The following is an 18,024-nucleotide window of genomic DNA, read 5'->3' as shown; positions in this document are numbered from 1 at the left end:
TCCTTCTATTGGGTGGAGTATGGGGAGGTGAAAGTCACCTCCCAACCCCAAACCAGGCTGTGTGGCAGCTGTGCAACCCCTCTTTAGCTGCTAATCCAGGCTGTGGGCAATAACCAACCTGCACCTGTTGTGGAGGATGTTGGAGCCCAGTGGAGCCATGCAAATCCTGATCCAAAGCCCTCCCCAGTCCATACCTTGTCTACTCCATATTGATTTTCTCTGCCACCCCATGACCCAATTCCGAAGCCAGATCCATGATGTACAGGAGGTGCATGGACACTCTTGTGTGGTCACTTAGTTTGCCAACAGCCTTTATCTCTTGTGCAGGGCATAAGTGGTATGGGTGAAAGAACCTTGCTCCAGCCCTTCATATTTGGATGAATTTCACCCATTGTGTTAAGTTAGCTTTTGTTCACAAGTGTCATTGGCTTTTTGCTGTTGCAACATTAACTGTTCTAGATCAGTACCTGGAATTGTTTAGCTTTTGTTCGCTTTACAGCACCAGCAAGCTGTTGATGTTCTGTGGGATGAAGGATGGAGCAGTGCGAGTTTATCCTCTCCAGGACAAAGACCTGTCAGCAGACATGATGAACGGATACTGGTCCTTCAACATGCATGACAATGATTATGGCCAAATCCAGGATATCTACTCTAGTTATGATGACCGGTTCCTGGTTACCTGTGGAGCAGATAGCAACATCTTTACCTTCAATATCTTGTCTCCAGAGGACATTCAAAGAGAGCTAAAAGCGAAAGTGCCCTCTCCAAGAGTAAGTGACTGAATGAAGACATTCCCTAATTCTTCTGTCTTGTGTTCTGGTGCATGGGTAAAAGCATTACAATTAATTCTCCAGGACACGTCTAAATCTATGAATACCAGAGTACCCTCTAGTGCTAAGTATTGCTGGGCTGTTACTGCTTCTGTGCAAAAAACACCCAGGCTTTTCGCATTGTGGGTCATTCATGACAAAAACTGAGGGTTTTCAAAGCAATTTGTGAATCTGAGCCCACACAAAATGTCTGCTAATGTAATAATAGTCTTTATGTCTGTAATGCTCCTTCTCTTTTTCCTCTCAGTGCTTTTTTTCTTTCCTCTAAAAGTGTAAGTAAGGTCTGTATATTCTGTTGATGTACATGGCATCCCTTAGTTAATCATCACCTCATGTGTTTGTGTGTTGAGAACAACAAAGACTTGACAGATTTTCTCTCTATTCTGTGCTTCTTTTTATTAAAGTGCAGTTCTACTCTGAATAGAGACTTAAAATATGGCATCATAAAGACCCTATATTTATTTTTTATTAGTGGCTTCTGTACCATAGTTGCTCAATTTGTGAGTAAAGAAGGAATTAATAAAAGCTTAATGAGTCGCTGAAGTAACCAGATCTGACTTCAAAAGAAAGGGAGGTCTGCTCAGTAAAAAAGTGCTATCTCGACAGAATCATTTTTTGAGTAGATTGAACTTTAAAATATGTTTGTAAAAATCTGATGATCTCTAGAGCCCTGTGCGGGTACACAAATGTGTATCTGCATTCGATCTGCTATCCGCAAAAATTATCTGCGGATATCCACATCCGCACGTGCGGATAGCCGCAGATATCAGCAGATTTGCAGGGCTCTACACTCGGGGCCAGGCTGAGGCTCCGAGGCATCCCCCCTGCTGGAGCCCAGTCAGGAGAGCCACATGGGCAGCTGTGGGAAGCCCAAAGAGTTGTGAACTCTCCACCTGCCCTTGGCCGGGTGAGGAGCCTGGGGGGCAGGGACACAACCGGGAGCTGCTCTCAGCCCCCCATACCCCTGAACCGCAGGCAGGTGGAGGGTCCGCCGCGGCTCCCCACAGCTCCCTGGCTGGGCTCTACGCTGGCCTGGCTGGGGGAAGGGAGGAGGCCTGTGGAGCTGCCTGGGGGCTGCTTGGGCCCCGCACCCAGGGCAGGTAGGGGATCTGTTGCGGCTCCCCACAGCTGCCCGCCCAGCTCTTACCGTGGCCATGCCCTGGCTCTGAGCTGTCCCCTGCCCAGCTGGAACCAGATTGGGGAGAGCCATGTTAGCAGCTGTGGGGAGCCATGGCGGACCATGCCCTGGGTGGGAGGGCCTGAGCAGCCCCCCACCCAGTGTCCCAGTACCCTACCCAGGGCAGATGGAGGGACCCAGGCTCCCCACAGATGCCAGCGCAGCTCTCCCCGACCTGGCTCTGGGCAAGGCGGCAGCCCGGCCATGATAAGAGCTGGGTGGGCAGCTGTGCAGAGCTGCAGCAGACCCTCCACCTGCCCTGGGCGGGGAACCCAAGCAAACCCTGGCCCATGTCCCTGCCCTCCAGCCCCCAAGCCAAATGTTCCAGCCTCCCCACTTAGTGCCCCTGCTCCCCAGTTCCCCCCGCCCAGTGTCCCTGCCCCCCAGTCCCTCTGCCCAGGGCAGGTGGAGAGACCCAGGCTCCCCACAGCTGCCAACGCGGCTCTCCCCAACCTGGCTCCAGCTGGGAGGGGGTTGCGGCTGGGAGCCGCAGCCTAGCCACAGTGAGAGCCAGGCAGGCAGCTGTGGGGAGCCATGGCGGAACCTCCACCTTCCCTGGGTGGGGGGGCCTGAGCAGCCCCCCATCCAGTGTCCCTGTTCCCCAGGACCCCCCGCCCAGGGCAGGTGGAGGATCCGTTTCGTGGTTCCTCACAGCTGCCCGCCTGGCTCTTACCGTCAGAGCCTTGCACGGATACAAAATTTGTATCTGCATCCATGCTGCTATCCGCAGAAATGGTCCACGGATATAAAGTGGATACCCGTGGATTTGCAGGGCTCTAATGATCTTTATAACATCTGTCATAAATATAAAGGGAAGGGTAAACCCCTTTAAAATCCCTCCTGGCCAGAGGAAAAATCCTCTCACCTGTAAAGGGTTAAGAAGCTAAAAGTAACCTCGCTGGCACCTGACCAAAATGACCAATGAGGAGACAAGATACTTTCAAAAGCTGGGAGGAGGGAGAGAAACAAAGGGTCTGTGTCTGTTTGTATGCTGCTTTTGCTGGGGATAGACCAGGAATGGAGTCTTAGAACTTTAGTAAGTAATCTAGCTAGGTATGTGTTAATTATGATTTCTTTAAATGGCTGAGAAAAGAACTGTGCTGAATAGAATGACTATTCCTGTCTGTGTGTCTTTTTTTGTAACTTAAGGTTTTGCCTAGAGGGATTCTCTATGTTTTGAATCTAATTACCCTGTAAGGTATCTACCATCCTGATTTTACAGAGGTGATTTCTTTACTTCTATTAAAAGTCTTCTTGTAAGAAAACTGAATGCTTTTTCATTGTTCTCAGATCCAAGGTTTGGGTCTGTGGTCACCTGTACAAATTGGTGAGGATTTTTACCAAACCTTCCCCAGGAAGTGGGGTGCAAGGGTTGGGAGGATTTTGGGGGGGAAGACGTGTCCAACTACGTTTCCCAGTAAACCCAGTTAGAGTTTGGTGGTGGCAGTGGAGATCCAGGGTCAAAGGATAAAATTAATTTGTACCTTGGGGAAGTTTTAACTTAAGCTGGTGAAAGTAAGCTTAGGAGGTTTTCATGCAGGTCCCCACATCTGTACTCTAGAGTTCAGAGTGGGGAGGAACCTTGACAACATAGAATCATAGAAGGTTAGGGTTGGAAGGGACCTCAGGAGGTCATCTAGTCCAACCCCCTGCTTGCAGCAGGACCATTCCCCAATTTTTGCCCCAGATCCCTAAATGGCCCCCTCAAGGATTGAACTCACAACCCTGGGTTTAGCAGGCCAATGCTCAAACCACTGAGTTATCCCTCAAGCGCTGACTAGGGGATGCTCTTGCAATCATAATCTGCTCCTGGGACATGATGTTAGCAGCTGCACTTAGTAACAGAATTAGGTGCAACATCATTTCCATAGTCTAGGTTGACAGCATTGCTTTATGTCCATCTTAAAAGTGCTATTTCTTATCAAAGTAACTCTTCAGGGAGAAACTAGTCTATTCTAGTTTTAGTCACATGGAAGAGTTTTCAAATTTTGTAGCTACCTTTAGACATAAATGGGATTCATTGTGGGCCAAACTCAAATCCACTGAAGTTAATTGAGTTACATCATGGATCAGTTTGGCCTCATATGTTCATTGGTAAGTATTGCAGTCGCCCCTTTTTGCCTAGGAACCATTAGAACCTGATATTTAGTGACCCTGTAGTGTCATTCATCATGAAGGTTTCATCTGGCTTTACAAACATCACTTGATTTGTGAGCAGCAGTGTGGGGTTCTTCCTTAATTTATGGAACAGCCTCATGAGCCATTGAGTGTCATTCTTTGTTTACACAAAGATTATATTTTTGCTTCACAGGGAGATCTTGAAAAGGAGAAAACTGCAGAAGATATTGAGGATCCTAGTGCCTACAGGTAAGGCATGCTTGATGAAAGTGAGAAAGGCTGCGCTTGCTGGTAGCTCTGCCTCCAGGTCATGTGGCCCAGCTGTTTTACCTTTTTAGAGAAGGCAGTAGCTCACTCCAAAGTTGGGCCATTGTCTCAAGACACACGGAGCCTTCGATGCCTGTGCAGCCTTTATGCAGACATCCATCTCATCCACCTGTTTTTGTAGCATGATGTTCTGACATCATTATTTAACATATATTGTGACAAAGTTCCTGCTCTACCTTGGTGGGTCTTGGCCCTGGGCGTCCGCCTGGTCCTGACCTCTGTCCCTCCTTTTCTCCCCAATGCTGGCCTGTTACCCGCCCTTTCCACCCTGGGGAAACCTGTTTCTGTCATCAGCCCTCTCCCGTTAGGTTGCAAGGACCCCACCCTCAGTCACATCTTTTCCTTTCGCTGGCAAGTGCAGCTTCTACTGCCGTCGGCGGTGCGTGTTGGAGAGGCGCTCGAGGGGTCCTTCCTCGTCCCGCACCAGGGGGCCCATTACCGGGTGTATTTCTCCATGGGGGAAGCCCGGTGCTACCTCTGCCAGGCATCAGGCCATGTCCGGAGGGACTGCCCCTTAGCCCGGCAAGGAGGGGCATCTGGGATCCCCGAGACCCGGCAGGACATTGGCCCCGTCATTGCTGACGCCCCTCGCCGTCCGATACCTGAACCTGCCCCCCCTCCTCTTCGGACCACTACTTCTCGCGCTCAGGCCCAAGGGGCACCTCCCCTACAATGCCCAGACGAGCGGGAGAGCCCCGCCCTCGCTTTTGACAATCTGGCGGGGCCTATGGAGGAGGGTGTGGCAGAGATACCACCAGGCATGGGAGAGAGCCTGCCCCAGGGAAAATCCTCCCTCCCTTATGTCCCCCCACCGTCCCCCCCAAAAGTCCCTGAGCCATTGCCTTTACCCCCTGACAAGACCCCTGCTAACCAGCCCCCAGATGATGCCATGGAGGGCTGGGCCCTAGTCCAGGGGAAGCGAGGCAAGTGGAAGGCTCGAGCTCCGCCTCAGCTACCCGAGGCGGAGGCCCCCCGGAAGACCAGGAAGGGGGGCACCGATGCCGAACCTTCCACTTTGCCCACGAGTGCGTCCCATCCACCGGTGTCAGCCGGGAAAGACGTGGTAGCACCGGAAGGTAGTGTCTCCCCTCTGAGACCCTCGAGGAAGCCCCTTCTGTCCAGACACTACCCGAAGCCCCCGTGAACCCCGAGGCAACCGTTGTGGCGGGTGCCAGCGGGGAGAACCCCGAAGTGACGGAAAGTATCCTCTCCTCCATGTTCGAGGAGATCGAGGCCCTAGATCTGACCCCGGTCGCCCAGGGGGAGGATGACCTTTTGCCAGCAAACCTCGATTTGGGCGACCTCACTCCACCCCTCTCTTCCCCATGCTCCCTCCCCCTAACTGCTGCTTCTGCTCCCACCTCCGAGGAGCCCCTGGACTCCTCCATCGACCCGGCCACTGATGGCACCCCGCTGACGACCACCGAGCCTGCTCAGGTGACAGCCGGCACCACGCGGCCGGGACACGCGTCGCCAGGGGCACCCCCTGTTGGTGCGGAGCAATCGATTTCCTTCCCGGGCGGGGGCCCAACAGAAGATAATCCACCTCCTGATGCTGTGGCCGCTAAATCCACCATAGAGCCCGCGCCCGGTATCACTGAGAGCTCCCTCCCCACCCCCTTAACCTTCGAGTCTGATCGGGAGGCGCCACCATCCAGCTGCTTGCCTCCCGAAACCCAGAACCTCGCCTCTGCCACTGCCCCTACCCCTACCCAATTTACCTCCTGCAATGTTATTGCCGCCACCGGGGCTGTCTCCTTCCCTTTCTCAACTGATGACCCCCAGGGAGCGGCCTTTGTGTTCTCCTGCCCCGACCCATTAGGAGCTGCTATCTTCCCTCCACCGCCCCCTATCGCCCCAGAGCTTGAGGCGGGCCTAGAAGCTCCAGCCCATCAGGCACCCTGTCGGGGATCCGCACCCTGCTTGTCCGTTTTAGTGGACCACGGGGCTGCACCAAGGGCCCCACCAGGGAACAACCGGGAAACCGTAACCCCACCCCCCCATGAGCTGCGAGGAGAGCTGTGGAAGTTTTTAGAGGATGTCCGTGGCTCCTGCAACAAGGTACAGCTTGCTCTCCAGCGATGGGGGGATTTTTTTCAAATCCTCCGGGCCATAAGGGCCCTCATGGGGGAAGGTAAAGGGTTGGGGAAGCAGGATGCCGCGGCCTACTGGCGGGTCCGCGTCTTCCGTGACCAATTACTCACCTACGGGATGGGTCAAGGACTGTTGCGCGGCCCGCTGGGGGATGCGAGCGTCCCTGCCAGTGAGGATCCCACCCCGGCCCCCCCCATGACACCTCTCACCATCGCAACGTTGAACACCCGGGGTTGTAGGATGGCTCTCCGCAGGTCCCAGGTGCTCTCCTTCCTTCGGGAGGGAGGGTACTCTGTGATTTTCTTGCAGGAGACCCATACGGATCTGACCGCCGAAGACAGTTGGTGGCTGGAGTGGGGGGACAGGGTCTACTTTAGCCATTCCGCGATTCGGCAGGCTGGAGTGGCGACCCTGTTCTCCCCCGACCTACGGCCCGAGGTGCTAGGGGTTGCCGAGGCGGTGCTGGGTCGCCTGCTGCATCTCTGGGTCCATATAGAGTGGCTCGTGGTTAACCTCATTAACGTCTATGCCCCGACATCGGGCCCGGAGCGGCTGCAATTTTATGAGCAGGCGTCCACCTTCCTCGGCACCTTAGATTCTCACGAGTGCCTGGTCCTGGGAGGGGATTTTAATACCACCCTCGAGGAGCGAGACCACTCGGGGACTGAGCAGAGCCCGGCCGCCGTGGACACCGTTGAACATCACTCCCTAGTGGACATCCGGCGTGACCACCACCCGGATGACACTTCCACGTTCACCATTGTCCGCGTGGAAGCCCATCAGTCAAGCCACTCCCGGTTGGACCGCATTTATTTATCACGCTTCCATCTCTCATGAGCCCACTCCTCCAGCATTCGGCTAGCCCCATTTTCTGACCATCACCTAGCCACCATGACAGCCTCCCTCTGTGCGGAGAGGCCGGGACCAGCCAATTGGCATTTTAACAACAGCCTGTTGGAGGATGAAGGCTTCGTGACATCCTTCCGGGAATTCTGGCTGGCGTGGCGAGGGCAGCGGCGTGCCTTTCCCTCGGCGTGGCGATGGAGGGACCTGGGGAAGGTGCGCGCCCGGCTTTTCTGCCGCGACTACACCCGGGGCACCAGCCGACAGAGAAATGTGGCGATAGAGCAGTTGGAATGGGAGGTCTTAGAGCTGGAGAGGCGTTTGGCCGCCAGCCCCGAAGACCCGCTCCTCTTGCGGAGCGTGCCAGGAGAAGCGGGAGGAGCTCTGGGCCCTCGAGGACCATCGGTCTCGGGGCGCCTTTGTTCGATCCCGCATCCGCCTCCTTTGGGAGATGGATCGTGGCTCCCGCTTCTTCTATGCCCTGGAGAAAATGAGGGGGGCTAAGAAATACGTCACCTGCCTCCTGGCAGAAGATGGCACCCCCCTCACGGATCCCTGGATCCGACCGACCCTAGCGCTTGCAGAGTGCTTTGGGAGGAGCTCCCTATGGTCAGCACGAGCAACCGAGATTGGCTAGAATTGCCTCTCACTCTGGCCGAGTTCTCGGAAGCCCTCCGTCGTATGCCCACTAATAAGTCTCCAGGCATGGACGGGCTGACCATGGAGTTCTACCGTGTGTTTTGGGACGTCCTCAGCCCAGACCTAGTCACCGTCTGGGCTGAGTCTCTGCAGAGCGGGGTCCTCCCTCTTTCGTGCAGGCGAGCTGTGCTCGCCTTCTTGCCAAAGAAGGGGGACCACCGTGATTTATGAAATTGGCATCCCGTCTCGCTCCTCAGCACGGACTACAAAATTGTAGCGAAAGCAATCTCGCTGCGGCTACGGACTGTGCTGGCGGACGTGATCCACCCAGACCAGACCTACACTGTCCCGGACTGCAGTATCTTTGATAACCTATTTATGGTTCGGGACCTTTTGGAACTCGGGCGTAGAGACGGTCTGTCGTTCGCCCTCCTGTCCCTGGATCAGGAGAAGGCGTTCGATAGGGTGGACCACGGGTACCTCCTGAGCACTCTGCAGGCATTTGGCTTTGGACCCCAGTTTGTGGGTTTTCTCCGGGTGCTGTACACTTCCGCAGAGTGTCTGGTTAAGCTCAACTGGACCCTGACCGAACCGGTCAGCTTCGGGCGAGGAGTACAGCAGGGGTGCCCCCTCTCGGGCCAACTGTACACTCTGGCGATCAAACCCTTCCTCTGTCTCCTCCGCAGGAAGTTGACAGGGTTGGTGCTGCAGGAGCCGGAGCTGCAGCTGGTCCTGTTGGCGTACGCTGATGAAGTGCTCCTCGTGATCCAGGACCCCGGCGACTTGGCACGGGTGGAGGCTTGCCAGGCCATCTATTCAGCAGCCTCCTCCGTACAGGTCAACTGGGTCAAGAGCTCTGGCTTGGCAGTAGGAGACTGGCAGCAGGCGAGCTCCCTCCTACCCGCGCTTCAGACCATCCAGTGGAGCGCTGGTCCGCTGCTCTACCTTGGCGTTTACCTTTCTGCCACGCATCCCTCTCTGCCGGAAAACTGGGAAAATTTAGAGGGCGGGGTGATAGAGCGGCTCCGGAAATGGACGGGACTACTCCGATGTCTCTCCCTCCGAGGGAGAGCACTGGTGCTTAATCAACTAGTCCTGTCCATGCTCTGGTACCGGCTCAACCCCCTGGTCCCAGCCTCGGGTTTCCTGACCAACCTCCAGACATCGATTCTGGGGTTCTTTTGGTCAGGAACGCACTGGACCCCTGTAGAGGTGGTTCATATACCCCTGAAGGAAGGAGGACAGGGCCTGAAGTGTCTACACACTCGGGTCCGTGTCTTCCACCTCCAGGCCCTACAGAGGCTCCTCTATGGTGCAGGCAGTTCGGTATGGAGCACACTGGTGCACGCCATCCTGCGCCGCATCCAAGGGCTCCGATATGACCGGCAGCTCTTTTATCTCCATCTGGGAGGTCTTCCGCGAGACCTCTCGGGGCTGCCGGTCTTCTACCAGGACCCCCTCCAGACTTGGAAACTGTTTTTAATGACCAGGTCTGTGGTGGCCACCGAGGGGGTAGATCTCCTCGCGGAGCCCCTGCTACACAACCCCCAGCTCCGTGTGCAGGTGGCGGAGTCCGGCTCGGTGCGCCAGAGCTTGATCCTGGCAGAAGTCACAAGGGTCAGAGACCTCCTGGAGTATGACCGGGGAGACTAGCTGGATCCCCTGGCGCTCGCCCGGCACATGGGGCTCTCCAGACCTCGCACCTCCCGGCGCGTACTTCAGGAGGTGAAGGCCACTTTGCCGCCTGCTGCTCGAGCTTACCTCAACCGGGTCCGGCTCGAGGGCACGCCCCGCCCACCCTCTACCCCAGGCCCACTGGACCTTTTAATTGGACCCCTGCCCCACAGACCCAATCAACCCCCTCACCCCTTCACTGCAAGCTGGCTGCATGAACTGCAGCCGGTACGCTTCCAAACCGCGCCAAGGAAACATCTATACATGCTCGTGCTCCACACCCTTCACGTCCTCACCCTAGTGTCCTGCCCCAACACAAAGTGGCGAGACCTTCTGCCACCTTTGGAGGGTGAGCAGCCCCGGTGGGCCAGCCTATATTCCACCTTGGTTCCGAGGCCCGTCGGGGACATCAGTTGGCGGCTCCTTCACGGAGCTGTGAGCATGGGCACATACTTGGCGCGGTTCACCCTCGTCCCAGATACTTGTCCCTTTTGTGGTGTGAGGGAAACCCTAGCGCACGTATATTTGGAGTGCGCCAGGCTGCAGCCCCTGTTCTAGCTCCTCACAAATCTCCTATTATGTTTTTGGTTGCATTTTTCCCCTCACCTTTTTATTTATGCACTCCCCATCCATGGCCTCACAAAGTCGCGGGATCTCCTAGTTAACCTCCTCCTGGCCCTGGCTAAAACGGTCATCTATAAAACCAGAGAGAGGAGGTTGGCCGATGGAGTTTCCTCTGACTGTGGGGCTGTTTTCCGATCCTCGGTCCGTTCACGTATCCGGGCGGAGTTCCTCTGGGCGGTGTCCACCGACTCCCTTGATGCTTTTGAGGAGCGGTGGGCACTGTCCAAGGTTCTCTGCTCAGTGTCCCCATCCGGGTCCCTTTGTCTGACCCTTTGACTGGGGGAGAGAGTAAGGGACCCCAGCCCCAGCCATTGATGCTGCGGACACCACCACCTTAGAGGGGTCCTTTCACACGTGGGTGCACGTGCCTCCCCTATTTCCCCCCCGGATTGTCCACCCCACAGCCTGCCCCTCTTGTTGGGTGCTTTCAGAGGAAGGAATTGTTGGTGACACTCGGGCGTGGCGCCAGGTAACTCGAAGGGGTGGAAGACCACGAGAGTCGATGAAGCCCCCTCGCTCTGGGCCACCAGGTAACTCGGAAGGGTGGAAGACCACGAGAGTTGAGGAAGCCCCCAGCTCTGGGCCCAGGCAAGCTTGAACACTTCCCTCCCCTGAAGCTAATGAGAAAACAATTGTGATTGGTTGCTGTGTTACACATTGCATATGCTGCTGTTTTTACTTTGTAAGTGTGTTATGCAAATCTTTTGCTTCAAAAAAAAATTACTCTCCTATAGCCATCTGGCCCGACCCTGTCACAATATGTTCTGATAGTACATAGGGGCTGTCATAAATATAAAGGGAAGGGTAACCACCTTTCCGTATACAGTGCTATAAAATCCCTCCTGGCCAGAGGCAACATCCTGTTACCTGTAAAGGGTTAAGAAGCTCAGCTAACCTGGCTGGCACCTGACCCAGAGGACCAATAAGGGGACAAGATACTTTCAAATCTTGGGGAGGAGGAAGGCTTTTGTTTGTGTTCTTTGTTTACATGGTTGTTCTCTCTTGGGACTGAGAGAGGCCAGACAGAGATCCGTCTTCTCCAACCCATCGTAATCCAAGTCTGCAATATTGCAACCAGTATAGGTAAACCAGGCAAGGTGGATCAGTTTCTCTTTTGTTTTATGTGAATTTTCCCTGTGTTAAGAGGGAGGTTTATTCCTGTTTTCTGTAACTTTAAGATTTTGCCCAGAGGGGAATCCTCTGTGTTTTGAATCTGAATACCCTGTAAAGTATTTGCCATCCTGATTTCACAGAGATGATTTTTACCTTTCTTTTTTTTAAATAAAATCCTTCTTTTAAGAACCTGACTGATTATTCCATTGTTCCAATATCCAGAAGTTTGGGTCTTTGATGACTTTGTAACAAATTGGTTAGGATATTATTCTCAAGCCTTCCCCAGGAAATGGGGTGTAGGGCTTGGGGGGATATTTTGGGGGGAAGACGTCTCCAAGTGGTCTCTTTCCCTGTTCTTTGTTTAAAACGCTTGGTGGTGGCAGCATACTGTTCAAGGACAAGGCAAAGTTTGTACCTTGGGGAAGTTTTTAACCTAAGCTGGTAAGAATAAGCTTAGGGGGTCTTTTATGCGGGTCCCCACATCTGTACCCTAGAGTTCAGAGTGGGGAAGGAACCCTGACAGAGGCCTACTAAACCAGAGGGATCCCTGGTGCTAGGCACTGTACAAACATATAATAAATGATAATCCTTTCACCCAAAAGCTTACAGTCTAATATTTCATTCTACTTTTCTTTAGCCTCATTGATTCCAGGGGAGCTGCATGAGTATCAATGAGGGCGGAATTATGATCTATGTTTGTTCCTGGCTAGAAGGCTACACTATGGTGTCTCCTCTCTCTCTTCCCCGCCACCATCCAGATAATGCTGCTTCCTTTTTCATGCATTTCCAGTATTGAGAATGCCAAGCAAAAAAAGGAATATGACCAGATAATGAAGGCAGCAGAGGACAAAAAAAACAAAAAGAGGCAAGAGCTGATCATCCTTAGGCATGAGTTTCATCATCTGCTTCAAAGGAACATGGAGCTGCCAAAGCACATGCAGCTACACAGAGAGGTACACATCAGATTGGTGTATAGGTCCTTTATCTCTGGATTAGGCTGCCACTTTAAAATGAGCTGTGTCCAGTGTGTTAGAATCAAAATATGACCAACCCATCTTCCCACTCTTCCCACTCCAGCTCCTTAAGTAAACTGCTTCCCCATGGTACAGGCATTTCTGAGTGTGCTGCAGAAGTTAGTGCCTCAGAAGTACCTGTAAGACCGATAGACTCCAGTCACTCTTTAAAGGCTACAGTGAAGAGAATGTAAATATGATAGAGAACCACTCTGAAGTGAGTGAAAGTAGTAAAGCTAGCAAGGGGTGGAAGTACTGATTTGCCTTGGTTTGCCCTTGCACACTGTGTTTGATGCCTGCTATGGAGAAGCATTGAAGTTCATTGATTTTCAATTTCAGATGGATTGGAAGAAGGGGTGTGTGTGTGTGTGTGTGTGTGTGTGTATGTATATATTTTAATATGCCAGGAGCCTAGTGCTGGGTGACATTAGAGAAGAGTTTTGGAAGAACGTGGTTCTCTCCACTGTGGTGAACAGCTGCTGGAGTGAGCAGTTGGGTTGATACACATCAACTCCTATGTCTGAACAAAAATATGTCTTAAACCTAACCACTGCTACTGTCATAATCTAGCATTCAGCATGCTATGACACAGTTTCCCATTTATCTGCAGGAATTCGAGATGGACCACAGAATCCGTGAGGAGATGGATAGGCAGACAGCACAGAGAATCCAACTAGTGCAGAAAGAGTTGGCCTGGGATCAGGAGAAGCACCGCATTGGGCTACAGAAATTGCAGAGTCGGTAAGGACTAGCTTTCTTTCACCCTCCTCCACCTTGAGATCTTTCATTAACTAAGTTCTGTCTGCCTTGAGGAACAAGAAGGGAACATCTTTTTCATAGAACTAAAGTGTATCTATGTCCTGTTTGTGACTATATTCTCATTTGGTCTGAAACATACACAAGTTAGGCAAGCACTGATATGCAAATCAGGTTATTACTGAATCAGGACTGTGCTATCCACCTCCATGGCATCAGAGCCAGGTTTTGGGGGAACAGCTCTGTTTGAGTTTAAGCCAGTGACATTTGCTGGGGTTCTAGAAGTGCTGGTGGAACTTTGAGGAATAAACTGTGTAGTGAACCCATGTCCTTCATGTGTGGTGAAGTGCAGCTGGGGACAAACTGAGCTTGCTATGGAAGAGATGGTCTTTGTCTCCTTTTAGGAGGGCAGTGTACCAGCATTACTTAAGAACAGATTGTTTGACCACTGCTCAATAAACCATCTCCTGATGTGAGGAATCTCACCAATTAAAACCCTATTGGGAATCTCCCTTTTGTGGGGAAGAATGCTGTAGTGATGCAATTCTGTTGATTCCTGGACTCCTCAGATTTCCTTGACCCTGTCCAGTCTGGTTTTAGACCTGAGTTTGATATAGAGATTGCTCTGTTAGGTGATTTTTCTGGTGTTAGACACAGATCAACTATCTATGTTGGTTCAACTAGATCTGTCAGATGCCTTAGACACCATTTTGGTGGATGAGGTATTGTTGACATAGAATCATAGAATATCAGGGTTGGAAGGGACCTCAGGAGGTCATCTAGTTCAACCCCCTGCTCAAAGCAGGACCAATCTCCCACTTTTGTCCCAGATCCCTAAACGGCCCCCTCAAGGATTGAACTCACAGCCTTGAGTTTAGCAGGTCAATGCTCAAACCACTGAGCTATTCCTCCCTGCCCACTCTTGAGTGGCTCCATTTCTAGATTTCATGATGTCAGTGGACAGTACTTCTGTCATAGCACTGATACCTGTTGTTTTATGTTTGCAGATACTATGATTGTATAATATGTTTAATTAGTATAATACATTGTTTAAGCCTTTTGGGGACAGCAATATGGGCTAGAAGGAAAATACTTCATAGACTGCTACTGCAGAAATCAGACAATAATGAATGTTATCTCTATTTTGTTTCCTTAGGTTTCGGGACACATTGGAATTTGACACAGTGGTCGTTCATGCTATAGGAAGTAATCATCAAATCTCTACATATAGGCTCCTGGCAATCTCCGAGAGGTACTACAAAGCCAGAAAACAAAGTCAAAGAGGGAAAAGGAGAACAAGCAAATTAGCAAAAGAAGCAGAGCAAAGGCGAGAGAGCCAGAAAGAGACAAGTAAGATATATGCAAAGGCCTAAATGCTGCTATTCTGTTTACCATAATGTGCTTTCCATCCTTCATCTCACCTTGTTTATTTTTGTGAGCTTGAGTGGAAGAGACTGCAGTATATCACATCACTTTTAAGCAAAGAAACTTGGCAACAGAAGCTGGTAACAGAGTTATCTTCATGTTCTGTTTCGGTCACCACATTGCATTCTCAGTCAACAGTTCCCCTCTGCCATTTAGAACCAGATGTTTTTCACATTCTAGTCAAAGTTGGCAAAAACCCATCAACCCAAAGGGGACACAAGGTTGCACAGTTTTTTTCACTGATTGATAATATGGCATGAGCGAAGGACCATTGACTGCAGCTATGCTGATTTTTACCAGCTGAGGAGCTGGCCCAGTGTGGCTTACAGTAGCCTTGACTTGCTTTTAGGTCACATAAAAATACCTAATGCTTACACACCCACTTCATTCTTTTTAGGTCAGGCTGCTGGAGTTACTGAAGAGGAGATGGAAGCTGACAAGCTGAAGAAAAGGCCCCAGCTGCAAGGTGCTATAGGACGTTTTGGTGGAAACCGACTTGAACAAGTTAGAAAAATTATGGAGAAAGCGGACAGGGCCAAAGCTAAGATTATGCAAAGAAGGAAGGAGTGGGATGAACTGTAAGTCCTGAATCACAAACTGCATCTTTCCACTGGCCTGCCTTTGTCTGTGGTCAAATAATTGTACTTAGCTCTTATATGCCACTGTTACATTTTTGTATAATTCCCTATTATTCTAAGGGGGCAATTTAAAAACTAATTAGCTCCAAATGTCAGTTATAGACAGCAGGTGCCCTTGAATCTCAAGTGAACCTTAGAATCTTTTGTGCTGGCTGCCACGGCTTCTCTTTTAAAGCAATGTCAATGAGGAGGGCTAAATGACACAATCAATGACCAGATAGGTTGCTCAAACAGGTGGGAAGGTGATGGAAAAGGAAACAGGGAGTACTTGTTGGAGGTGTCCAATTCCATCTTGGCTTGGGGCCACCAAGACTTCTGGGTCAGCCCTTGATTAACCCCTTGAGCAGTGATAGTGTGGGTGAGCCACTTGCACTAACATCATAAACATTATGTTAGCATGTGTCTACGTACAGGTCACACTGTCCCTTCCCTTTCCCTGCTGGTTCTGCTCTTAAAATGGAAAATGACAAGAGTCTTTCAAAATGCACGGAAAACAGGAATCTCTTCAAACTTAATGTGTAGCTTACTGGCATGAATGGAGCCAGCAATGGAGGCAGAAGGAGAGTGCAATGAGTTGGAAAGTCTTGAAGTCATTGAGAATTTGACTGGATAAGAACTGTACAATCAGGCCCTGTACTCTATGCTGCAGCCAAGCAGAACTTTGCGAACCACCTCTCTGAGAAAGTCAGCAGCATGTGCTATGCACATCAGTTGAATTAGTCATGTAACTCCTTCCTTGGGTCTTAACATGGCTTGAGGTATTGAATCAGAGGAGGCACTACAGATGGTGGTGCCGTCTCCTCTTCATTGGGTGTTTTGTCAGCTGAAATCAGCTTTATAGAATGCTATCTGCTGCTCACTGCTATACAAGGGTCTTCTCCGAGCCCAGAGCCTCATTCAAGGGTCTTATTTGAATCTGTCCTTTAATGGCAGAGCTACATCACGTATTTGTTTAGTTTTTAAAAATCACATCTTCCTATGTATGTTTGTTTTTCTCTTCAAAACTGAAGGAGACATTCGTCCCCAGGTATGGATCACTTTCTGACATTCCTGCTAAACACCTAGATAAACTCTTCCAAACAACTGATATTTCCTTCTAAGTAGTGCTTAGTCTTCCACTGACACCTACCTCTCCTACCAAGCCTTGTTGCACAAAGCAGGCATTATCAATGGGTAAGGTAAGCACAGAGGTGGGAGATTTGTGCAGCCTTAGAATTTCTGCTTGGTTTTGGTGTTTGGCAGATACAAGAGCAAACCCAGTGACAACTATGAGAACCCCAAGGATGTTCAGGACATCAAAGAGGCTCAGGAAAACATGGGGGATTTCAAACTGAAGACAGCCACAAACTACAAGATCCCGGAGCACATGCGTATGAACGCAGAGAAGAAGAAGATGCAGCTTAGGTCGTTAGAGGTGGCGGTATGTAAATGGATTCCCCTTTTTGGAAAAAAATGTTATCTAGAAAATGAGCAATTGCAAAATGTTTTGAAAGTGACAGGATGGAGGACTACTAAAGACAGACCATGTGTGGTCAATTTTAACTGCACATTGGTGGTCATTTTGCCAAGCTTTTGTATTTCATCTAGCCCAAGGTTACATCAATCCATACCCATTAGAATAATCCTCAAATGGCCCTCATTGACCAAGCAGATATATTAATTTTCCCCCACCCTTTAATAGAAACATCAATATTTTGCATAATTCCAAAAACACTACCATGCAGAGGTTAATAAACTTTCTCCAGAAACTCAGTGACCTAACTCCCTCCCCCACCATGTTGCACCATTATAAAAACAGAATTAACAGTTCTTCTTTATGTGGTATCTGCATATTGACATTTGTGGGATTAGTGCCTCCTGGCATGGAGCTGTGGAATCTTTCTAGTAAGCATGGTCCATTAGGGCTATTCACCCCTCCCATCCTTGTGGAAAATTCTGAGGGTATAAAAGGGGGGGTGGTCCCACCTGCCCTTCAGTTCCTTTTAACTGCTGAAGGTGCAGCGAGCATGGAGCACGTGCAGTGTCCTCAAGGCTCTCCTCATTGGTTTCTTTCCTTTTCTTCTGCCCTTTGGGGGCTTTTTCATCTTAATTAGTTAGACTGGCAGTTAGTCAAAACATGCTTCTTAAGTTAAAAGAACCAAGAAAAAACGGTAGCTGTCAGGCCTGGGAATTGTCTGTGTGGCCTACAGGGACAGGAGGGCTTCCTCAAATACCCCTGCTGATGGGGGAAACTCCGCAGGCCCAGTCGACTAAGTCTGGTAATGTGTAAGTCCAGCATCAATTTTATACGTCTGCTAGCCTAAGTGGCTCTGTGACCTCTTTAAGTGGCATCCATCTCCCTGATCTTTTCCCAGTGAGTGAGCCTGATGCGGAGGACCCTATATTCCTCCAGGCTGAGCTAATTTGGCACTTAGGTCCTCAGACTGTCAATGTGATCCTGCAGTCTCTGGGTCCTATTGGAGCCAAGGTTCCAGAACTATCAGTGCACCATCAAGACTCTTGGGTCCCCCCTCGTTTGACTGAATTTACTGCTGAGGTTCAGACATAATTGATGTAGTGCCACAGTTTCTGGATTCTTCTGGATCAACTGAATTCAGCGCTGGCATCCTGGCATCATCACTATGTTGCTGAGGTTCCCAGGTCTTTTCAGATCAATCTAGTTGAGCACCAAGGTTCTAACACCATGGACATCAATAGATTCATCCCAGTTAACCAAAAAAAGTGCTTAGGATCCAGTATCATGGATCCTGGTG

At 50.8% G+C, this 18,024-nt stretch overlaps 1 protein-coding gene across 1 annotated transcript in view; it reads left to right on the top strand.

The window, feature by feature from the left end:
• Positions 1 to 18,024, top strand: part of CFAP44 (cilia and flagella associated protein 44) — a 78,290-nt gene that overhangs the window by 40,987 nt on the left and 19,279 nt on the right. Inside the window, exons 22-28 of the mRNA XM_084616877.1 lie at positions 500 to 770; positions 4,319 to 4,374; positions 12,230 to 12,392; positions 13,063 to 13,193; positions 14,365 to 14,558; positions 15,031 to 15,211; positions 16,514 to 16,691. Coding sequence (XP_084473003.1) covers positions 500 to 770; positions 4,319 to 4,374; positions 12,230 to 12,392; positions 13,063 to 13,193; positions 14,365 to 14,558; positions 15,031 to 15,211; positions 16,514 to 16,691 — 1,174 coding nt within the window. The remainder of the gene's footprint in view (positions 1 to 499; positions 771 to 4,318; positions 4,375 to 12,229; positions 12,393 to 13,062; positions 13,194 to 14,364; positions 14,559 to 15,030; positions 15,212 to 16,513; positions 16,692 to 18,024) is intronic.

Source organism: Lepidochelys olivacea (assembly GCF_965140295.1).
Source record: "Lepidochelys olivacea isolate rLepOli2 genome assembly, chromosome: 1".
NCBI classification, from domain to species: Eukaryota; Metazoa; Chordata; order Testudines; family Cheloniidae; genus Lepidochelys; species Lepidochelys olivacea.
This window is presented reverse-complemented; position numbering and strand designations above follow the sequence as displayed.